Source organism: Orcinus orca, chromosome 10 (genome assembly GCF_937001465.1).
Source record: "Orcinus orca chromosome 10, mOrcOrc1.1, whole genome shotgun sequence".
In the NCBI taxonomy this organism is placed as follows: Eukaryota; Metazoa; Chordata; class Mammalia; order Artiodactyla; family Delphinidae; genus Orcinus; species Orcinus orca.
In genome coordinates this window covers 38,945,528-38,970,484 of record NC_064568.1, presented here as the reverse complement: position 1 = coordinate 38,970,484, position 24,957 = coordinate 38,945,528, and the positions used below count along the sequence as shown (strand labels likewise).

The 24,957-nt window shown below is 42.0% G+C and overlaps 1 protein-coding gene across 4 annotated transcripts in view; it reads right to left on the bottom strand.

The window, feature by feature from the left end:
* Positions 1-23,931, bottom strand: part of QRICH1 (glutamine rich 1) — a 54,005-nt gene extending 30,074 nt beyond the window's left edge. Inside the window, exons 1-3 of one of the 4 annotated variants that reach the window (XM_033413120.2) lie at positions 22,952-23,298; positions 22,071-22,130; positions 11,565-11,894 (exon numbers count right to left, since the gene is read on the bottom strand). In XM_033413120.2, the coding sequence (XP_033269011.1) occupies positions 11,565-11,873 (309 nt within the window). In that variant the 5' untranslated portion in view covers positions 11,874-11,894; positions 22,071-22,130; positions 22,952-23,298. Of the gene's footprint in view, positions 1-11,564; positions 11,895-22,070; positions 22,131-22,951; positions 23,299-23,617 lie in introns of those variants that run through there. The other 3 variants (XM_049716139.1, XM_012538292.3, XM_033413119.2) reach the window with 3 other exon arrangements.
* Positions 23,932-24,957: the final 1,026 nt, after the last annotated feature.

The window sequence follows — 24,957 nt, the reverse complement described above, 5'->3', positions numbered from 1 at the left end:
TCACGCGCCTACAGCCCGTGCTCCACAACAAGAGAAGCCTGCACACTGCAACGAAGAGCAGCCCCCTGCTCGCCACAACTAGAGAAAGCCTGTGCACAGCAATGAAAACCCAATGCAGCCATAAATAAATAAATAAATTTATTTTTAAAAAAACAAAGCTCCTACAAGATTCCTCTTTAAAAAAAAAGAAAGAAAAGACAAAAATCTAAGAAAGGCATTCAGAGGTTGGTATTGTGCTTTATTAACTATTTAATTTTCAAGGTTAAAATATCTAGGTAAATTGTCACAGAAAACAAACTGATAACTAAACAAAAAATTAAAGAAAAAAAGGCAGTTTTAAACTTAAGCCTAGATCTAAAAGGATTCTAAAGAAATACAAAAAGGAAAAAGATCATCCCAAAGACATGTATATGCTAGAAAAGTGATACATCAATGGAGGAGGGAGACATTTCTAGGGGAATGAATTTGGTTTCACTGTTTCCAAAAGCACTGTTTCTTACCTTCTATCAATCCCTCATAAATCACATTATATTTCAAGTTCCTTTCACATTTGAATCGTTACTTCTCATTCAGCTCTCCCCACCACCTTTTCCAGAGTTTTTAATTGCTTTTTTTCCCCCTGTTGATCAGAAGAGATATACTTTAAATAACTATACTTCTGCGTTCTTGATCACATAGTAAGTACAGTGCTAATTACTTTCTTCTTGAGCATTCTGACTTCCTATTTCAACCTGGACAGACTGCATTCTGGGTCTTCTGTACAGACTGGGATTTCGATCTCAACTCTGAGCTGCTTCTGTTTCTTTTGTTCTCATGACTTCTTTCCTAGATTCTTTATTTGACTGAGTACATAAGTTTTTCAGAAAGTATGTCTGAATGTGGTCCACAGCTCAGCAGCATCAGCATCAACCTGGAATTTGTTAAAAATGCACATTCTCTGGAAACGAAAAGACTGTTGAAGAGATATCTGCATCCCCATATTCAAAGCAGCATTATTTACAATGGCCAAGAGATGGGAACAATCTAAGCGTCCATCAATGGATGAATGGATAAAGAAGTTCTGGAATATATATACATACCATGGATATTATTCAGCCATAAAAAGGGAGGAAATTCTGCCCTTTGTGACAACGTGGATGGATGCTGAGGGCATTATGCTAAGTGAAATAAATCAGACAGAGAAAGACAAGTACCACATGATCTCGTTTACAATATATGTAAAATGTAAAAAACAAACAAAACCCCAACCAAACTCAGAAAAAGAGATCAGATTTGTGGCTACAAGAGGCAGGGGGCAGAGGGAGGAGGAATTGGATGAAGGTGGTCAAAAGGTACAAACTTCCAGTCATAAGATAACTAAGTACTAGGGATATAAAGCACAACATGATAACTATAGTTAAGATTGCTATATGGTGAACATGAAAGTTAAGAGAGTAAATCCCTGGGCTTCCTTGGTGGCGCAGTGGTTGAGAGTCTGCCTGCCAATGCAGGGGACACGGGTTCGAGCCCTGGTCTGAGAAGATCCCACATGCTGCGGAGCAACTGGGCCCGTGAGCCACAACTACTGAGCCTGCACGTCTGGAGCCTGTGCTCCACAACAAGAGAGGCCGCGACAGTGAGAGGCCCACGCACCGCGATGAAGAGTGGCCCCCGCTTGCCGCAACTAGAGAAAGCCCTCGCACAGAAAGGAAGACCCAACACAGCCAAAAATAAATAAATGAAATTTAAAAAAAAAAAAAGAGAGAGTAAATCCTTGAGTTCTCATCACAAAGGAAAAAATATTCTTTTCTTTTTCTGTATATGAGATGACAGATATTAACTAAACTTGCTGTGGTTACCATTTCACAATCTATGTAAATCAAATCATTGAGCTCTACACCTTAAACTTACACAGTGCTGCATGTCAATTATATCTCAATAAAACTGGGGGGCAAGGGGCATGCAAATTCTCAGGAGTGACCCCAGACCAACTGAATTAGAATTGGGAGGGGGGGAGCCATTTTTGTTTTAAGAAACCTTCAAGGTGATTCTAATGTACCCTATAGTCTGATAACCATTAGTGTATAAGTTTTATTGGACCTCACTTGTCTAGGTTCCTAACCTGTTTGCAGATGAATAATCTATTTCCTTTTCCTCTGTCATTCAGAACCTAAGCAATACAGAGCTCAACACAACAGAAGGACTAAGTACTCCAACTAACGAACAATGAGAAACCATGAAGTAATATATATATTACCCCTCTTAGGAATCTTTTCTTCCAAACAATCACTGACACTAAAAAAAATACATATCTAATACCATTTTTGGATTTTTTTTTGCTTTATTTTGTTTTTGGCTACTTTGAGTATAAAACCAGTATTTTATTTAAACAAGAATAAACTGGGTGAGTGTGCTGGGTCAATTTCTGAATTCCACCTCATAAACAATTTTGGTCCAATATCCATTAGTTACATGTACTTAGCAATCACTTAAAATGTGGTTAGTCCAAATTACAATGTGCTTACAAGTTCAAAGCACAATCAGATTTCAAAGATTTGTGCCAAAAAAAATGGTAAAATCGTTCATCAATAATATAAGACTGAGTACATGTTGAAATAATGTTAGTTTAAATAAAATGTGATTTTAACAAGTCAATTTCACCTCATTTTTCCCCCTTTTATAAAAGAGGCTACTAGAAAATTTAGAATAACATACGTAGCTTACATTCTATTTCATATTCTGAGTCTCACTGAGGAGGAACTACTGAGAACAGTGCTCAATGTGCCAGAAGACCCCACTAAGCACTTGGGATCCAAACATATCTGTGCCTTTTAACAACTAGTCAGCAAAACCTTGGTACAATTTCACTGTTCAAAAAATGCTCTTCTGGAACTTCCCTGGTGGCACAGTGGTTGAGAGTCCACCTGCCGATGCAGGGAACATGGGTTCGTGCCCCGGTCTGGGAAGATCCCACATGCCGCGGAGCGGCTGGGCCCGTGAGCCATGGCTGCTGAGCCTATGCGTCTGGAGCCTGTGCTCCGCGATGGGAGAGGCCGCAACAGTGAGAGGCCCGTGTACCGCAAAAAAAAAAAAAAAAAAATCTGCCTGCCAATGCAGGGGACACGGGTTCGATCCCTGGTCCGGGAAGATCCCACATGCTGCAGGGCAACTAAGCCTGTGCGCCACAACTACTGAGCCTGCGTTCTAGAGCCCACAAGCCACAACTACTGAGCCCACGCGACTAGAGCCCGTGCTCTGCAACAAGAGAAGCCACCAGAATGAGAAGCCTGTGCAACGAAGAGTAGCCCCTGCTCACCGTAACTAGAGAAAGCCAGCACACGGCAACGAAGACCCAACGCAGCCAAAGGAAAAAGAATATGAAAAAGAATATATATATGTATAACTGAGTCACTCTGCTGTATAGCAGAAATTAACACACTGTAAATTAACTATACTTCAATAAAATTATAAAAAGAAAAAAAAAAAAAGACTGGACATGAAGGGCCAGAAAAGGCGGCAATGAACAGTCTACCAATCTGAAGTGATGATCAGGACCCCAATCAGCCCACAAAGTGCCAGTGAGAGAACAGCTGATTTCAGTCCTGTTTCTGGCTGCAAACCCTTGTTTGCAGAATACACCACATTATGACTTCTGCCTCCCCAAGGCAGAAGCTGGAATCACTGTCCCAACCTCTCCTGCAGCTAGAGTGCAGGCATGTGACCAAGGCTTCCCAAATTAGACACACTGCACGAAATCTGGACTCAAAATGGAGCAACATGAGGCAGCAGGAACCACAACCTCCATTTTCTGGTGACAGTGGAAGATTGCGGCAGAAATGGAACAGGATGGCATAAATCCCATTGAGAGACTATGGTAGGACAAGGACCTGTGCCCAGGGGTGTGGCTGAAGGTCTTTGCCAAGGCAGGCTAGCAATGTGACCTGAGTCCTGTTCCTGGCTGTGCAGCCTCCAAGACACATTCTCTAAAACCCAAAACTCAGATGGATACAAAAGATATCAAAACAAGTTGAAAACTTTAAAATAGTATTTACCTTGGGAGAGAAAGATATACAGAGGGGTATTAGAGATCTGAACTGCATCTGTAACATTATGTTTTTTTTTTAAAAAAAAAGCAAAAATGGCAAACTGCCAACACAGTAGGAATACTTGTTCTAAATATTTGTCTGGATACTTACTTTTCAAATGTTTGAAAAGCAAATGGGGCCCTAGGTATGAATGGCACTAATGAGGAGAAGGAGAGGAGGAAGAAAACAACAGTGGCTATTGTTTATTTATTGAGGGCTTACTACGTGCTGTTTACTTAGGACTTAGCATTTTATGGAATCCTCAAAGTAACTACAACATAAATTCTTTTATTTCCATGACGTAGATAAGGAAACGGACTCAAAGTGGTTAAGTCACTTGTCTATAACGATATATCTAAAGAATCAGAGGCAGATCAAACTCATGTTTGTCTAAGGGCAATCTGGCTCTTGATTACCTCCTTCCTCACTCTCAGCAATTCTACACTGAGGTGAGAGGTTAGGGACTGACTGCCCCAGCACAGAGGGAATGTGCAACAGCAAAAAGAGGAAGAGGGACATAAGTTGGGATGACAAATGAGGAAGAATTGTACTTTGATCCACTGAAGGCTTGAGACCTTTACCTCTAGCAACAAAAGAATCAAGTGCTGAGAAATCTCCTTCCCCAAAGCATCCTTCACTTAGCAGGACCAGGCTGACGAACCAGCCTTGTAAGAAGCCTCAGTTCCTGCCTTATAGAAGTACAGAGAAGAAACAAGAAATTCTATGGGTGCTAAGTAAAACCGGACTCCTAGAATTCACCATCAGAGGGTCTTCTCTCTGGCATACACATTTAACTCCATGTGGATGCTTTAGGAAGTACCCAACTCAAGAGGGCTCTTGAAAGTGAAGTTCCAAATGAACCACCTTCACCTAGCTCAGACAGACCTATCAACAACAGGAAACTTAGGCCTTCCTGGTATTGTACAAACTGTGAAGGTATTTACATGACAGCTCTTCCTTTTGCCTTAAGAAAGTGCCTCCCTATCTTAAATAAACATATGCTACTGTGATACTGTAATATAATTTTTGGTCTTTTCTCTGATTCTTGATCTGAGCTCTTAAGACCTTTGTAATTTCCTAAGTGCTAATATAAATGCTAGGACCATATTATTTTCTAATGAGGCAACTTTGCTGGGCTCCTGGATGAGGGCTGGTCACCTCAAAGACCAAGCCATAATAAGAAACTTGGTACTTTCAGCCCCACCCTCCATTCTCTGGAGAGGGAAGAAGGGCTAGAAATTGAGTTACTAATCAATCATACCTATATGATGTAGCCTCCATAAAAATCCCGAAAGTTTGGGGTTTAGGGAGTTCCTGGGTTGGTGAACACATTCACGTGCTGGGAGGGTGGTACACCCCAACTCCATGAGGACAGAGGCTACTGTGTTCAGGACCCTTCAGAACCTCGCCCCATGTATCTCTTTATTTGGTTGTTCAACCGTATCCTTCATCATTTCCTTAATTATATAATAAACTGGTAAATGTGTTTCCCTGAGTTCTGTGAGCTTTTCTGGCAAATCATCAAACCCAAGGAGGGGTAGTGAGAACCACAATTTATAGCCAGTTAGTCAGAAGTACAGGTAAGATAACCTGGGACTTCCAACTAGTGTCGGAAGTGGGGGGCAGTCTTGTGAAACTGATCCCTTAACTTGCGGGGATCTGACGCTAACTCCAAGCAGATAGCGTTAGAACTGAATTGAATTATAGGCCAGCCAGCTGGTGTGAAGAATTGGTCATTGTGGGGGAAAAAAACACACATTTGGGGGCCAAAAGTGTGAGGGTGGTAGTAGCAGAGAGTAAACGGACACAGTGAGTTTTATTCAGACAGCTACTCTAATTAACTTCTGACACAGACCTTTGTCTCTCATCAATTCACTAACATTGTTCTAAGGATATTATTACTTTGTCAAATCTAACAAGCTATGTGGCTGCTTCTAGGCTGGAAAGATGAGAAATTCTTGGGGACAGAACAAACTCTCTGGGATGGCGACAGATGGTTTTAAAAAAGCAATCTAATTTTACCGCAATTTTTTAAAAAAGCAACTTAGAAAACTCTCTGCCTTCAAGGTAATAAATTGTTTTGAAATTTCAAATAACATTAATATAGGCATAATTTTACACTTATCAAAAGGGTTAGGTTGAAAAGCAATACTATGAGCCAAAGAGCCTTTTAACATTTGAATTGAGAAGGCAGGTCTGTTCAGCTCCATATTTCAGTGTACACGTCACCTCTCTAGTCTCATCCTTTCACTCAGTGCACTCTAGTTACATAGCCATTCTGCCGTTTTTCAAATAAGCAGGCTCCCACCTTAGGGCTTTCTGATTTGGAACGCTCTTTCCTCAGATAACCATATGGCTCATTCACCAGCTCTCTTTGGTCTTAACTCAAAAGTCACCAGCATATTAAGGCTTACCCTGGCCACCCCCATCTGCTTTGTTTTTCTCCTTTGCATTTATCACTATATAACAAGATTTTTAAAAATCTTATATATCATCTAACCCCTCCCAGCTATAATGTATGTTCCACAAGGTCAGGGAGCTTTCTGTCTTGTTCAATGCTGTACCTAAACATCTAGCAAAGGGCTTCATACATAAACACAAACATATGGAGATGTCTGGGACAGGGGAAAAAAGGTTAAGAATCATTGTCCTGTACAAGTTCAAAGCAAAATATTCCCAAGCAACATTTTTTTTTAATTACAAAAGTAGTTCATGTTTAATAAAAAAAAAAAAATTCAAGCACTTCTCCTTAGTACCCCACTACACCGCCCAATTACTGTTTTGGGCTTTATTACTACTATTTAAGGACCACTACATTCTACATATGTTAAAAGCCAGTGATACTAAACTGGTTTTGACAGTCTATAATCTGTTAAACATCCTGCTCTGTCAATATACACAGATCTACCTCATTCTTCTGGCTGCACAGGACAACATACTACAGTTGTATCATTATTTGCCATTTCCCTTACTGAAAGATTGACTTGTTTCCAGTGTTACTACTATAAGCAACGTGGCAGTGAATATCCTTATATATCCTTATATACACATTTATCTGTGAACACAAATGCAAGGCCAAAGGTACGCAACAAGTGTTGCCAAATTCAATCTCAAGAAAATCACACTAATTTATCCTCTTATACGCTTGCTACCCTCGGTGAAATCTTTATAACTGTCTTCCTACCTAATAAATAAAACATATTTCATTTTAAAAACTTATACTTCCATAATCACCAGAAGCATGAAGCATCTTTTGACATACTTACTAGCACAATCTGTATTTCCTCCCCCATGAACGATCTATTTATATCCTTTGTTCATTTTTCCACTAGATCATTTTTTTTTCCTATTTTTTAAGTTCCTTGTGTATTAGAAACACTAGTTAGGAGCACAGGCTTGAGTTAAGACAGCTTGGGTGCAAACGCTAGCTATCAGAAGATGAGTTAACCTCCCTATACCTCACGTGCTATTTTTAGTTTCAAAAATTATACCTTTAGGACTTCCCTGGTGGCACAGTGGTTAAGAATCCGTCTGCCAATGCAGGGGACACGGGTTCGAGCCCTGGTCCGGGAAGATCCCACATGCCCGTGCGCCACAACTATTGAGCCTGTGCTCTAGAGCCCGCGCACCATAACTACTGAAGCCTGTATGCCCTACAGCCCGTGCTCCACAAGACAAGCCACCGCAATGAGAAGCCCGCGCACTGCAATGAACAGTAGGCCCCACTCACCGCAACTAGAGAAAGCCCGCGCACAGCAAGGAAGACCCAATGCAGCCAAAAACAAATAAATAAAATTTTAAAAAAAATTATACCTTTAAAGAAAGAATATACAGACCTATAAAACAGATCAAGAAACATGTGTATAAAATAATTGTAACTGCTAGGCCCATATTTTCTGTCACTCAGAAAACGTTTTTCCGAAGTCTTATATAAAGTTGTATCTTTAGCCATATATTTATTGATATTGTCTGGCTTATGATTTTTTTTTAAAACAAGTTTTTATTGTATTTAAGACACTTAGGTTTTTGTTTTTGGCCACGCTGCGCAACTTGCAGGATCCCCACCAGGGACTGAACCTGGGTCCCCTGCACTGGAAGCGCCAAGTCCGAATCACTGGACTGCCAGGGAATTTCCTGGCTTATGATTTTGATAGCTTTAGATTTATTAACATTGTCAACTTTCATGTAATATTAATAACTTAAAATCTTTATTTAAATTAAATCTACAAAGCCAACTTTTAGAAAAATTAAATTCCATTTGGCTTAAGCCAGTTATTATGAAAATATATTTGTCTTAAAATTTTTTTTAATTTATGAAACGGAAAGAAAAATTAGTCTCAGGAAAGGTAAGCTAGGCTTAACTAACCTTTGGTCCACGAATGCTTGGCTAAAAGGTCTTTTTTTTTTTTTTTTCCAGCCACGCTACGCGGCTTGTGGGAGCTTAGTTTCCTGACTAGGGATCAAACCTGGGCCCTTGGCAGTGAAAGTGTGGAGTCCTAACCACTGGACCGCCAGGGAATTCCCTAAAAGGTCATTTTTAATTTTAAATAAAGGGGATAAAAACTACTCTTGCACATATCATATACCACAAACCATATCTCGGCAACTTGTACGGTAGAAATTTGTGGTAAGATTTTTTAGAGCTACTTGAATAAAGCAAAAAAAAAAAACCCCTCAACTAGGAAATTTTTTTTTAAAGGAAAAAAATGAGGTTTCCTCTATCTACACAAATAACTTGAATTAAAATTGATAACCTGTGTGGGAAAGGGAACCACACATAAAAAGTAGCCTATTCCCTGATGGCGCAGTGGTTGAGAGTCCACCTGCCGACGCAGGGGACGCGGGTTCGTGCCTCGGTCTGGGAAGATCCCACGTGCCGCGGAGCGGCTGGGCCCATGAGCCATGGCCGCTGAGCCTGCGCGTCCGGAGCCTGTGCTCCGCAATGGGAGAGGCCACAACAGTGAGAGGCCCGTGTACCGCAAAAGCAAAAAAACAAAAAAAACCAACAAAAAAAGTAGCCTAACAGGTTGGCTAAAATGTAGACCCATAGAAAAAAAATATGATTCTTACCAAAAGAGCACTGATAATTATTATTGAATTATTATACCACTTGCTGATCAAGCTAACATTCCATGGGCTGTAAATATAGTAATTTTTATGCAGGGGTCCCCTGAGACCTGAAAATAGTTCAAAGATTCTTTCAGGGTAAAAAAAGATTGGGAAAAGCTATCTCAGAGTTTACTTCTTTCCTTAGGAAGGCTTTCCACAACGCAAAATTACAAAAATTTTCTATACTGCCTTTTCATAGTTCATTGTTTTCTTGTTATCTGACCTTTAACCCATCTGGACCTTATCTGTATTATAAGAGGTATCTATTTCCAAAAGAGGAGTAGACTGCCTTACTGCACTAATGGAATACATCCTTTCCTCACTGATCAGCAGAGCCATTTTCATCCTATACCTGGTATCTACTCATAATATATGCAGACACATGAGTGTGTATATGTTTTAAAGTCCTTGGTCAACTCCCAACACATGGGTCCCCAGAGGAGCCTTCTACTCTTTGTATTCTTTACTTCTCGGATTAGGGGACCCTGAGAACTGCTCCACCTTTCCTAAAAGTTTCTCTCTTAGAGGAATTCCTCTATCACCTGATTCTGTTTGCTTTCTCTCTTGCAGCAATTCCTCAGATTTACTGGGTTTAAAAAAAAAAATCATTCCCTATTTATTATTTTTAGTGAAGTTTAGTTGCTGTACAATTTTATAAGTTACAGGTGTAAAATATAGTGATTCACAATTTTTTTTTTTTTTTTTTTTTGCAGTACACGGGCCTCTCACTGTTGTGGCCTCTCCCGTTGTGGCCTCTCCCGTTGCGGGCTTCCCCACCAGGGAAGCCCCATGATTCACAATTTTTAAAGGTTAAGATTTAGTGGTTTTTTGATGGCATTTTTTTTTTCCCAGCACTGCTAGAAAAAAAAAATTTTTAAGTATCTTTTCAGTCACTGAGGATGGGAAAATATGTGTTCTTATGAGTCCACCATATTGAACCTATCTCATGGATTTATTATTTTATTTTTTCTTCCATTTACAAGGGGTTTGGGAAAAATGATGATACTAATAGGTGATCTCAATTAGCTATCTTGAACGTAAAGTCTCAAAAAAACACTTTAAACTCAAATCCCAAACTAGTTTAATCTTACGAAAAAGAAGATCCAAGCAGTAAAAAAAAGAAAAATTTCTTCAACTGAAGTCAGGCCTTATCTTTGTGCCTTTCCTGTACCCCTCCTTCCTTATAGAGACTGTAATAAACAACTGCATCCCTCCATATGCCAGATGCTTTCTTGTTATCTCAGTCTCACTAAATAGTATTATCCCTACTGACAGATGAAAAAACTAGCACTAAAAAGATTAAGAAAATATCAAGAAATAAAACGTCAGATCAAATTTAAATCCAGGGGGCTTCCCTGGTGGTGCAGTGGTTGAGAGTCCGCCTGCCGATGCTGGGGACACAGGTTCGTGCCCCGGTCCGGGAAGATCCCACATGCCATGGAGCTGCTAGGCCCGTGAGCCATGGCCGCTGAGCCTGCGTGTCCAGAGCCTGTGCTCCTCAACGGGAGAGGCCACAACAGTGAGAGGCCCGCGTACCGCAAAAAAAAAAAAAAAAAATTTAAACCCAGGAATGCAACTCCAAAGCCCAGGTCCTTCCAATATACTCACCTACACTGCTAAGGGGCAAAACCTTCTACCTCACCAAACGTACCTCTTCACACTCTTGCCTCTCCATCATGTTCTACTCCCTTTCCTATTCTCTTGGTGGAAGTTATGGAGGGCAAAGTGAAATGCAACCACAATAGACAGTAGCAAGAAAGCAGCATTTGTGACTGTAGGATAGTTTTAGTTTCACATAAGGACCCCTAAAGAGGAAAACTTACCTTCTCGGCAAATGTATTAAGCTTCTCCTCTTTCAGTAAGCATATTATCAATTAGCATTATTTCTTGAGGCTTATAAATATCAAATGAAGGCCTAGAAATTTACAGGTGACGTTGAGTCATGGAACCATACAACTACGTGAATAAGAGCCTTTCCATTTAAAAAAAAAGTTCCAAATATCATGCTTTTAGTAATGAGGTAAGATTAGCCCTCCTATGTTCTTGATCTGCTCAGGGTGACACAGACAGAAGGGGAGCTTCAGTCACACACAGTGTGACACATCCAAATCCAGTCCCAAAAGACCTCTTAATTTCTATACTGTTCAGTTCTCCAAAGCAAATGGCAAGTATCTGTAGCCTCTTAAGTTTACAGTAGTTGCAAATATTTTTAGTCTATGTTAACTATGAAAGCCCTTGTGTAAGATAAAATGTTTCAAAAAAAACAGAACACTCCCCTTGGTGAAAATAATCTCTGACATCTGTATACAGACGTGATGCTCTACTAACCAAAACGCTGATGGCAAATAAAGTCTATTCAATAGGATGCACCAACACTTATCTCCCTTTTACCTGAACCTGCTGTGGCTGTTGAACCTGGATCTGCTGTTCTTGCTGGGTTTGTGGCTGAACACTGGTGGTGACTGGACAGGCAAGTTCAAGCAAAGACCCGGCCACTTCGGTGCTGTCTGTGTAAATGCAGTTCCCACCCTGTTGGTACACCATGGTAGTGGTGGCCGTCTGCTGGAACTCCTGAAGGGCTTCTGGCCCCTTAGAGGCTAGCGAGTCCAGAAATTCCTTCATCCTGTGTTGCGGGACAGACCGCGCCTTCACTCGGATGTACTCTTCAAAGGAGATGGTGTTCTCCAGAGAATTATTCATATTGCAGAGTCCTTAGGCTTCCTAGAAATAAAATAAATGGACAGAAGTCAAAACTATGCCACTGTTTTAACATACTGAAATGCACAGAGCAATCACTCTTGCATCAGTGTGGAATATTCAGGGCAGTTGTATACATCTGGAATCCAAAGTAAGATTTTATTAAATAACCTTATTTTTTTTCAGTTAATGGCATCTGAAAATTGTTTCCACAAACATTTCTTAAATCAAACTATCACACTGAAAACTAAAAACAAAAGCATGTGTCACAGTAATGGATGAAACGAGCTGCAAATACACTCTCCACCCAGCACTAGGCCAATCCCATCTTCTCTGCAGAGCCAAGCACTGGACAATAAAAGTCACATGCAACACTGCTCTGTGACCATCAGAGAGGACTACCAAGGAAGGTAGGAGCCAGGATTCCTACCAACATGTTCTATTTCCACTGCCAACTATGTTTTACAGTGAAGGGACACGTATGCCACCTAGCTGTGGCAAGATCCTGGAGACAAGGGATGTGTTCATTACCAACCAGAAACACCAAAAATCCCATTTGCTATATATACTGCTCACATTCTTTTGCTGCATAGCTTACTGGTTAAAAGCATGGATTTTGGAGCCAGGCTTCCTGGGTTTAAAACCCAGCTCGAGGGCTTCCCTGGTGGCACAGAGGTTAAGAATCTGCCTGCCAATGCAGGAGACACAGGTTCGAGCCCTGGTCTGGGAAGATCCCACATGCCACGGAGCAACTAAACCCGTGCACCACAGCTGCTGAGCCTGCACTCTAGAGCCCGTGAGCCACAACTACTGAAGCCCACGTGCCACAACTACTGAGGCCCGCGCGCCTGGAGCATGTGCTCTGCAACAAGGGAAGCCACCGCAATGAGAAGCCCGCGCACCACAACAAAGAGTAGCCCTCACTTGCCGCAACTAGAGAAAGCCGGCACGCAGCAACAAAGACCCAACGCAGCCAAAAATAAAAATAAATAAAATAAATTTATTAAAAAAAAAAACCCAGCTGGAACTCTCCTTTGCTGTGTTACCCTGGACAAGTCAGTTAACTTTAGTTTTGTCTATAAAATAGGAATTAAAATAGCATTTACGTCGAAAAGTTGACTTGAGAATTAAATATATGTAAAGCACTTAGAAAAGTACCTGACATATATACAGTGCCACATAATTATTAACTAATTCTATTAAAGGTAAGTGGGGGGAGAAAATTGAATAGTACCTTAAATAACTAGGTCACTTCAAAAATCAATTCTGCAAGTTTTTCGTCAGGGTATTTACCTTAAGAATTAATCTGGGGACTTCCCTGGTGGCGCAGTGGTTAAGGATCCTCCTGCTAATGCAGGGGACAGGGGTTCGAGCCCTGGTCCGGGAAGATCCCACATGCCTTGGAGCAAATAAGCCCATGCGCCACAACTACTGAGCCTGTGCTCTAGAGCCTGAGAGCTACAACTACTGAGCCCACGTGCTGCAACTACTGAAGCCCCTGTGCCTAGAGCCCGTGCTCTGCAACAAGAGAAGCCATCGCAATGAGAAGCCCGCGCACCGCAACAAAGAATAGCCCCTGTAACTAGAGAAAGCCCACGCGCAGCAATGAAGACGCAACGCGGCCGAAAAAAGATAAATAAAATAAAAACTTAAAAAAAAAAGAATTAATCTGCAAGGGTGGATAGTAGCTCTCAATCACCTGGGAGACAACCATGCGATCTATCCATGAACTGCTGAGTGCCCTGTCACTGCTGCTTTCATACCATACTCTCTTGACCAGTACCACCTCCAGGACAAAAGCAATGGCAGGATATGAAAGTAACACAAACCAAGTGAAACTCTTTGCCAAAAAAAGACTCTCAGTCAATCTCAAATGTCTAGAAAAGTGATTTGTTTCCTTGAGCCATCTGACTAGAAATAGAAGTATCAGTCTCTCTTTCACTGCCCAGATGTTGTCTTCTGTTAACAGATATAAGGTGTGTGTGTAATCATATATCTTCCACCTGGCTCTAAATTCTAGTAGACAGGACTGTGTCCTGGTCCTCTCTGAATGGCTGATACATGTAGATACTTTGTATATATCTGTTGCACTTGGAATTCAATGTGGAACAAAAAGGATTATGACTCTGTTCCTGTAACATCTATAACTTACAACCATAAAATGTTATGCTTTTCCCTCGTAAATAGTTAATCTATACCCTGGGGGGGGGGGGAAAGCCCTATATATCCAGGGCAAGAGACTAAAGGAAAAATATGAACCTTACTGCTATTAATTTACTGACACCGGCAATATTTCTGTGGCAGGCTGTTTAAGTATAGTATACAAATTATATTCAGGTACTTTCAAAGAGAATAGACCCAGCAATAAACCTTTTATTATGATGCCCATAATATACTGTAAATATATTTCTCCATAAATAACGAATACTACATATACCTTATCCTCTCTAAAATGCCTAGACCACTACTCTCAGGAAAGCCTCCGCCTCTTAGGAAACCCCCAAGCACCAAGAGAGTACAGAGAAAGGCAAGTACAGGTCAGGGGAGTGAGTGCAAGGTGAAGCTGCTGCTGATGGCCTCTTGTCTTTGGAAATTTAACACTTGTTTGTCCCTCTGTCACCTCTCTTCTAACCATCTCCCTTGCCCAGTTCTCCCTTCTCTCCGTTGCAGAGGCTCTCAGTTATCTTTCTCAGGACAGAAAATTAGAAGGCCTTCTATGAGACTTCAAGATTAAGCTATCAATGATATCCATGGCACATAGAGTAGGAGGAGCATCAAGGACAAGCACTTCATACTCAGAGCAGGCCACTCCAGCATAGGTGACCAACAGTCACTAACCACACTGGCACAGAATGTGTCAAAGCTTCCCTCTGATAACAGCATCACAATTGAAATTTCCCTCTTAAGGAAGCATCTCTCATAATATAGACCCACTAATAATACAAAGTTCACAATATGTGATTCTAATATCCAATTACATGCACCCTTTTGCTCATAAGGGACAAAGGAGAGATTGTGTGAACAACCATTAACCAGTTCTCTACCACGTTGGCACATATTTCAGTTTTTCACCTCCATTATAGAAGAAGAGCCGAGGGCACCTGAAATTTACACTTCCCCAAATTAATTTTCTTCAATAATTAGTTGCATTCATGTAAAATACTTAGAGATTGCTTGAATTTTGTCTGTGCTAGAATCGTAGCTACTGTATCAAAGCAATTTTTTAAAAAGTATAGAGAATCATGCAAATCATGCAAAAAAAAAACCAAAAAACTTTTTCTGCTTCAAATCTGGGAGAAGATAAATATGACCAAGCACAAATACAAAGAAACACTGCAAGTTAAGTTTACAGAACCAGAAAACCTTCACACAAATATTGCTCGGTAAAGGCAGTCCACAGAATCTTCCTAGTGACCTTATTTCCCTTCACTCTTTTAAGTTTCAGTAATCAAGGAGGCTTAAGCCTCATCTGAAGTCTGATATTAAGTACAAAGCAGAATTATACCAATTTTTCTTCCTAGAAACAAGCTTTCTTCAGTCTTCAGTGTAGAATTCCACCTAGTTTTTTTGGGGGGGGAGCGGTCGTCTTTGTTTTTTTTGGTGGGGAGGGTAAAAGTAACACATCTACTTTCTTAGAAAAACTGTTCAAATAATAGAGCAAGGTATAAAATGAAAAGTAAGAACAGCTAAGTAGGGGCTTCCCTGGTGGCGCAGTGGTTAAGGATCTGCCTGCCAGTGCAAGGGACACAGTTTCGAGCCCTGGCCCGGGAAGATCCCACATGCCGTGGAGCAACTAAGCCCGTGCGCCACAACTACTGAGCCTGAGCTCTAGAGCCCGCAAGCCACAACTACTGAGCCCACGTGCCACAACTACTGAAACCTGCGCACCTAGAGCCCATGCTCCACAACAAGACAAGACACGACAATGAGAAGCCCACGCACCGCAACGAAGAGTAGCCCCCGCTCACTGCAACTAGAGAAAGCCCGCGCACAGCAACAAAGACCCAACACAGCCAAAAATAAATTAATTAATTAATTAACAAAACAAAACACCTAAGTATGCTGTGACCTCTGGTTCTTTTTTTTTTTTTTAAGGAAGGAGGGGGTTTTATAAGTGGCCAAAAATTGTGAAAGACTGCAAGACAACTCTCACTTTTTTCTTATAGCACAGTTCAGAATGTTAATGTTTAAATTAAATGTTTAAAATTCCTCTCTAAAATTTTAAACCACTTTCTCCAAATTAAGAACGTAAGTGAACCATAAAGAGGGAAAATCCTCCTCTATTAAAAGAAGGTTTCATATGTTCTAACAGAAAAAACACAATTTAATTGACTTTTAAAAATCTACCTAAATATTTCAAAGTAACTGTTTATGATTCCCTGAATTAACTAACTCCCAGTTTTAAGTACTACTTTTATTTTTTTTAAACATCTTTATTGGAGTATAATTGCTTTACAATGGTGTGTTAGTTTCTGCTTTATAACAAAGTGAATCAGCTATACATATACATATGCTCCCATATCTCTTCCCTCTTGCGTCTCCCTCCCTCCCACCCTCCCTATCCCACCCCTCTAGGTGGTCACAAAGCACCTAGCTAATCCTCCCTGTGCTAAGCGGCTGCTTCCCACTAGCTATCTATTTTACGTTTGGTAGTGTATATATGTTGTCCATGCCACTCTCTCACTTTGTCCCAGCTTACCCTTCCCCCTCCCCGTATCCTCAAGTCCATTCTCTAGTAGGTCTGTCTGCACCTTTATTCCCATCTTACCCCTAGGTTCTTCTGACCATTTTTTTTTTCTTTTTTTTTTTTTTAGATTCCATATATATGTGTTAGCATACAGTATTTGTTTTTCTCTTTCTGATCTACCAATTTTAAATATTGGTCTGTCCTCTAGGAAAGGTGTTAGGGCATTTAAATCGCCTTCCTCTCATTAACCCCTGCCAATCCTATTTTAATTTTTGTCATGATCAGTTTCATAGCTTTAAACCTCTAGTTGTAGGCACACTAATTTTATAGTATCTCTGGACTTCCCACCATGTAAGATAAGGAAATCAAAGTTCCATGTCCTCTATTTTTGACAAGCATTTAGCTAAGTGAGTATAGCTTCTGTTTAATCAATCTTTTAGTTTTAACAACACAGCATTTCATACCAAATCAAACTCAGAACTTTTTTTTTTTTTTTTTTAAATCAAGGTTCCAGGACTTCCCTGGTAAGTCCAGTGGGTAAGACTCCGCGCTCCCAATGCAGGGGGCCGGTGATCGACCAGGGGTCGTCGGGGAACTAGATCACACACGCATGCCGCAACTAAACAACTAAGAGTCCGCGTGCTGCAACTAAGACCTGGCGCAGCCAAAAAGAAAAATAATCTTTAAAAAATCAAGGTTCCAAAGATGATAAAAACAATTCTGCTCCAAATAAATCCTACCTGTCAGTACTTCTAGAATACTACATTCAAAACAGTCACTACAAGAATAGTCCAAATATAAATTTATTTCCTGAGCAGAATGGCAAATAGGATGGATATTCAGTTCTCAGAAAGAATGGAATAAAAGCTTGGGAAAGTATCTGCTATAAAGCCCCAAAGTTCATTCTTTAAGTTTTCATCAAAAAAAGAAAAGACCACACACCTTTAAGTAGGGAAAATGCTATAAAACTTAGAAAACATTGATAAAGGTTCATACACAGGTTCACTATATTCTCCTCTGTTCTTATGAAAATATTTGAAATATCCTATGACAAAATCACCTTTTGGTTTATAGCTAGCCATGTATTTTAAGTAGTTGAGACTCCAAAGTTATAAAACCTTCTGCAGTGCTCCAACCTTACAGTCTACTGTTGGCTCTAAGCAGAAGCTACTACTACCCAATTCCCATTGCTTTTTCCTTTCACTAAGCCCCCAAGAGGTTCTTCACTGACTGTACAAGTCCACAGAATCATCTGAGAACCACTAAATCAGAGGAAGCTAAATATTAACAAATAATGAATTCAATGGAGAACTTAAAAAATATATAACGGAAAAGGCCAATTTGAAAGAATATTCCAATCTGCTCATTTATACACAAGGCTTCATTTCTTGTTCTTTTAACCTGCTCACTTGGCAGTATCTACCAGACTGACACATCCCAATAATGAAAGCACACTAAGTCAGCATTTGACCTGACACAAAAGTGCTGCCGGAGGGGGGCGGGAAGCTTCAGACATACATTTAAATATGTGAGACCAGTCAGTGAGTAAAAGACAACACTGAGAAAAATTAAACATATTCTCAATAGTGGTGATAGGTTCTTCCTTTGCTTTTATGCTCAGAAAAAGTCTGCCTTTACCATAAACTCATTCACTTACAATTTTTAAATTTACAATGTAATTATTTATACTATGCTTTGATCCATTTAGAATTTATTTTGCATAGTGTGAGGTAAAAGCCTAATTTTATTTCCAAAGACCCAACAACCCTGTATCATTTACTGAATTACTGAAATTTCTTTGCCCGCTGATTTAAAATGCCACTGATTGTATATCAAATTCATATAAAGAAGGTCTGCTTCCCAGCTTTTTCTGTGATTCCACAGATCCTTCTGTAATACAGTAACTTAAAAAAAAAAAAGCATGTTAATACCTAGAAGATCCACCTTCCCCCAACAAAACGTTTGGTTTTAAAATAAAAAAAAATTAGTGACACAGAAGACACATTACGTGGGAAAGGGGAGGCCAATACAATTGTATTTATATATCCCAGTATGGTTTAATTATGTACCCAAGAAGAAAAACTGGCATAACAGCAGTTATGCCTGGGTAGTATGGAATAACAGAGGACTTAAATTTCTTCCTGTTTAATACACTCCTGTATTTTCTGCAATTTGTATTAAACCAAAAAGAGAGTTAAAAAGTAATCCTTTTTGCATAGTGGTTATACCACAATAACAGTCAGTAACAGACACACAAACAATTCAGGCTGTTCAGTTTGATTTTTCCCTCAAAATCTGAAATTCTGAAAGACAAAACCATCAAGCAACAGAAGCCTGCATAATAATGAAGGCTGTTAAATTCAAGATGTTGCTCACCAGATACATAAGGCTGAGCCTTGGTAACAGAGAAAGAAAAATGGATAAACTTAATGAAACTACACTCTATAACCCCCAAACAAAGACGATTCTTAATTAGCCCCAAGTCAAAGACTCAGTGAGGAGCATTAAGTAAACTGATGAACTAAAATACTTCTCAAAAACATGAAGCTGGAGGGATAGTTGAGTACTCCCAATTTCCGGGAATCAGAAATGGAGGGGAAAACACTCTGGGGCTCTTTGGGGTGGAGTCTGTAGCCAAGCATTTGCTTCTGAATACTTCAAGCATAGCTGCTTTGCAAAACAACAGACAAACCAACCCCCCCACCAACAGACGTAGGAAATTTTCACTACAACCGCACACATTTTTACTGGTTATTTCCCCTGTACTTCCTTCTACTGGAGCTTAGCACAGTGCCTGACAAAGAGCAGGCCCTCAGTATACCAAAGTTATCATTATTCTAATTATTTTATCTCTAGTACACAAGAGGAAAAGGTTACTCCAAAACAACAATCTATTACATTTCTGTTTGCTAATTTTTTCCTATTTCAGTACTAAGGGAAGGCCTAAGTACTCAGGGGAGTCATCCCTTCTTGGGTCCCCTCGAATCTGCTACCTCTTCCCGGCCCCCATGCAACTCTGCAGGGTGGGTCTTGAATATGTGATGAACTAAGAGAAGCCATTCGGAGCTGCCTCAGAGCCCTACCTCTTCCTGTTTACGCAATGGTCAAGCTCTTGGCACCCTCTTAAGGCTCACATCTACTAGCAATGGTTCCTCATAGCTTAGTTCTGGTTTGAAGAACACATTCACATGAAAAAAACATCAATTTCCATTTTAAGGAGTCACAGTCACATTTGTCCTAATTAACATAAGGAGTCATTTCAAAGAAGCAGATGGGGAGAAAACAGTTCTATTCTTAAAGATACTAACCCACCACACGGTTTGTGATAGAAATTATCCCATTAGGACATCCATCTGCCCCATGCCTTCACTAGACAGAGAAGTCCCTGATATAGGGGCATCTTCACCATGGTTCTATTTCTGGACAATACACTTTCAACCAGAAACTTAAACTCATATTCCTATCAATAACTGATGAGTTGTAACCTGGCACAACTGTTTGCATTATCTAGTGAAGTTTGAAAACGTCCATTCCATATGACCCAGCAAATTCTATCCCTATATGTACATGACACACACCTATACAAATGTACTTAACCAAGAATGTTCATAGTAGCATTGTTAATAGCCCCAAACTGGAAGGAATCTAGATGTCTATCAATAATAGTGAATAAATTATGGTTTGTTCAAACAGCAGACTACTATACAGAAATTGGAATGAATGAACTACAGCTGCACACAACGTGGATGAATGTCACAAGCACAATGCTAGAATAAGATACAAAACAGCATGACTCCATTTATATAAAATTCAAAATTAAATAAAACTAGGTTGTTGAGGGATACGAAGGTAGTAATAAGAAAAACAAAGAACATGATTATCACAGAATTCAGAATAGTCATTGTCTCTAGGGAATGAGAAGCTGTAACCAGGAAGGGACCCATGAAGTGTTCAGAAGTGCTGGCATTGTTCTATTTCTTGAAGAGGTGCTAGTTACACAGTGGTTCACTTTATAATTTTTCATTAAATTGTATACAGATCTACTGAATTAATATGTATAGATAGATATTTCAAACGCACATGCAAAAAAGAGCTTTCTGACACACTCCACCAGCTCTACCTACAGTTTTGCCCTAGCCTAAAGTGTGACAACAAAGGACCATTCTTTTCCCCTTTTCAGCAAAGCAAGGGGTTAATCTATCATTTCTTCATGCAGCTACAATTAGAAATCACAATCCAATGTGACAATTAGGAAAAAACTAGTGGAGCATTTAAGTGAAGCCTGGAAAGGACTTAAAACCTCTGGAACAAAATGCAGGGCAACTACCTACAAAGAAACTGAAAAGAACAGGTGTTCATATAACACTTCATTCTGAGGCTGAGGAATAAAAGACCATTACAGATAAACGGTGGTCATTTAAAAAGTACACTAGCGGGCTTCCCTGGTGGCGCAGTGGTTAAGAATCCGCCTGCCAATGCAGGGCACATGGGTTCGAGCCCTGGTCTGGGAAGATCCCACATGTCACGGAGCAACTAAGCCTGTGCGCCACAACTACTGAGCCTGCGCTCTAGAGCCCACGAACCACAACTACTGAAGCCCACACGCCTAGAGCCCGTGCTCCGCAACAAGAGAAGACACTAAAATGAGAAGCCCGCGCACCGCAACAAAGAGTAGCCCCCACTCGTCGCAACTAGAGAAAGCCCGCGCACAGCAACAAAGACGCAACGCAGCCAAAAATAAATTAATTAATAAAAAATATAAATTAATTTAATTAAATTAAAATAAAAAGTACACAAGCAAGAAGCATGGCATATCAAAGACAAACTTGTACTTGATTAAATTAAAAGAAGGCACGCAAGCTTGAAGAAAGAAATCCCTGATTCTGAAGCTGTCATGATGGAGGATAGCCACACCCAGAGCCCCTAACTCTGGTTACCTTTTGGAGCAATTCAGATTTACATAAAACTTCAACCACAATTTGATCTTTCCTTTAAAATGGCAACATAAGTGGAAAGGGGTTGTGGAAAGGCAGAGATTCATGGAGAGGTACACAAATTATTCATCACAGAGGACTGGAAGCAGGACATCTTTTAACAGGGAAATCTTAATGAGCTTATGAAAAAATATTATCTACAGACACAAATTTAAAAGGCAGACCTCAAACGTAACGATTAAAAATTCCAGAAAAAGCAGGCCTAAATGGTGTATTAATATTTTAAGTGTATCCTAGATAAACTTGACTGCTTGTCTTTGAACCATTTGGATCCTTAGAAAAGCTGATGCCTTGTCATGCTAAAACCTGAAAGTTGCACTGACTTACATTTTAAAAGAACTGTTCAAGCAGCAAACTGGCTGGCTTCAAAGATGCAGTTCTCCCACATATTCAATTTTCCAGCACCTACTAATTTCTGGCAGACAGCACCCAGAATGACTGGAAGGATTTCTAACGTTTCAATATTACCAGGAAAAAAACTGCACACATATTTCCAGCATATGAATAATTCTAACTCACCAGTCACCATGTTGCACGCATTTCTGGTGCTTGTCCTGAGTTCTTAAGACCTGTAACATTCTAAAGAAGGCAGAACAAAGAAGTTCCTTCCATCCTCAGCCTCTTTTTAAATTTTAAGCTTGTTCTTAAAATAATAACAATATATTAGGAATTTTCTAATAATATAGTATTTTTAAGTAGTTTTCTACCCCCACCATTTTCAAATTTAATTGCTAATTTTAGTTCCACTTAGTTTCTTTTTCCTTAAATTTAATGAAGCAAGACTATAAAACATAAACTAGCACATATTTTGTCTTAGAAAAAAGAAGTACCTATTTCTCTGGACAAATCTAGAACTCCCCTGGCACCAGAACACAGTGCTGGGATTTAAAAAAATAAAAAAGCTGAAAAGGATTGAAATCCTGTATCAAAAGTGATTTTTGCAGGCAGATTTCAGATCTGCTGGGGATCTTCGGACTTACAAAAGAAGGCAAAGCACTGATTATCAGATTGTTCAATTTCGTTCTGAGCAACTTTCTGGCTGAGCAATAGCGGGCCCTTTAACCTAACAGAGTACAAGTAAGCCCCTCCCAACCAAACAGAGGAAAAGGCTGCATTTCAGGATTTAAAGTGGCAATTTACAGCTTGGGTAGTTTCACAGCGTCCACAGACGTGGATCCCCTTACGGAGCGCACAGAGGTGACGTCTAAGAACTGCGCTTTAATGAAGAATTACTTTCTAATGACAAGAAAACAAATACCACTGAAGGGCCTTTTAGGATTTGCCTTCCCTCTCCAGCACAAAGCATCAAAACAAGGTGAGGAAGTCGAAGGGGTTCGCTGCCCTCACAGACGAACAGAGCTCGGTTTCAGAATCAGGGTAGCACCCTCTCAAGTACCCACCCTGCACATGGGCCTCGGGACACCTCATTCTTAGAGAGCCAGCAATCTCGCCCACTTCGCAGAGGAGCGGGGCCGCAAGCCAGACCGCAAAGCAGGTTGGTTTCTCCTCAGGCCTAGGCCCCGTTGGTCCGGGGACGTCACCTGAGCAGGAAGGGTCCAACCCACAACCTTCTCCAAACTGCAAGCTGCCCGCCCGCCGTCCCTCCCCGCAGCAGGGGTGTCCTGAGCGCCCGCGCAGCGGTGCCGCCACCCAACAGCAGGCCGCGCGCCTGCCCGCGACCCCCGACTTCGGGGCGCGCGTCCCAGAAAGCCGCTCTGGCCGACGGGCTGCAACTCCAGGAGCCGAGATATCCGGGTCGGGGACGCGCACGTCAGCGGCCACGAGCACCGGGAGGGCCGCACAGCGCGCGCGCCCCCGAGCATATAAACAGCCCCGGCCGCGCGCGCCCACCAGCGCGCATTCGCGCGCCGTGCCCACCCGAATCCCCAAACCGCCCCTCCCCCACCCAGGGGGCGGGGGCGTGCGAGCCCTGGGTCTTTCTCGGCTCCGGAGCCGCCCCGAGGTCTCCAGGGCCCAGCGGCAGCGGCCCGCCCGCCCCCGCCCGCCGTTGTGTGGGGTGGGCCCGCTGTCTCAGGCCCGCAACCCCGCCATATCCCTGCCCCCACTGGAGCCCTCACCCGGCGACGTCGCCGCCGCCGCCGCCGCCGCCGCCGCCGTTCTACCCGCCGGCCCCGCCGCACCGCTCGGGGCCCCGGTTCTGCCGTCGCCGCTCCAAGACCGACAGGATTTTCCCCTCACAGCTCCCTGGGCGCCATCTTACATTCAACCCTCACAGCCAATGAGTGCCGAAAGCCTTTCTCGCGATGATTGGAGCGTCGAATCCCGCGAGAACTAAGGCTGCCTCCTGGCCAGACTTAAAGGGAAAGCTTCTGCAGAGGAGAGAGGCCGAGCCTAGGGCTGCAGTAGCGGCAGGAGCCCGGGGTGTAGGGCGGAGCGTACCGCCCTCAGACGCCTCTCCATGTGGGGCGGAGCCAGGGCCGGAGATCGGCCTAGCCCTGGAGCCTGGGCAGGCCTGGGCTTGAAGCTTACTCTCAGGACCCTTCTGCCGCCTGCTGGGGCCTCCTTCTCGCAGCCTCACGCGGTGCGGAGACCAGCCTCTTACTTAAGGTGGCCCCCACAGCCTCTGACCTAGGCCTGGCGCCTCCAGCCGCACCCCACCTGGGAAGCCCCGGGTCACTCTCCTCCAGGAGTCCCTAGCATCTGGGACCAACCCCTCACCCTCTACCTGCTGTCATCCTAATTCAGCCTTCCGCAGTCCAGTCCACCTTAAAGCGGGCCTCGGGTAGCCTGGTCTTTGTATACAGGGAAAATGTGGAGGGTGTTAAAGCTGCAGGCACACGCCGGCTTCACCAGTAGCCCACACTGCCCCAGAGGGGCATAGACTATCATACTGTTTCTTAAAAAGGCCTCTGGAGCTTTGCACTTGTTCATCCTTCCCTGGCAAACTCCTAGTCCTTTGGGGTTCCCCTCAGGAGTGACTTCTAAGAGTAGTCTTCAGAGGCCCAGGCTGGGTCAGAAACCTCCTCCAGCCTCACACAGGCCCCAAGGAGACATCTGCACAATACCTGGTCGCCCTCTGTCTCCCCAACTAGGTGGTGGACTTAGAAGGCCACCACACAGGTCTTCCTCATCTCACTGTGCCTGGCACATAGTAGGTACTCAATAATTATTTTTTAATGACTGTACTAGTAGCTAGGCCTCTCCATCTGCCTAGGCATGCAGGCAGACACAAACCTTCCAGGTCCCTCTGACACAAGGCTCCTAACAGTGGAGCAGCATCCCAGGACCCACCATTCCCTCAGACCAGGTGCAGAAGATAACGAATCAGGCCCAGGCCTCAGCCCTCGAGCATCAAGAAGTGCACCAGTGGTTTCAAAGCTGTCAGTACTGCTCTGTGTGTAGCGTACCTTCCCCCTCCCTGAGCATGACTCTAAGGCCCTTGGGT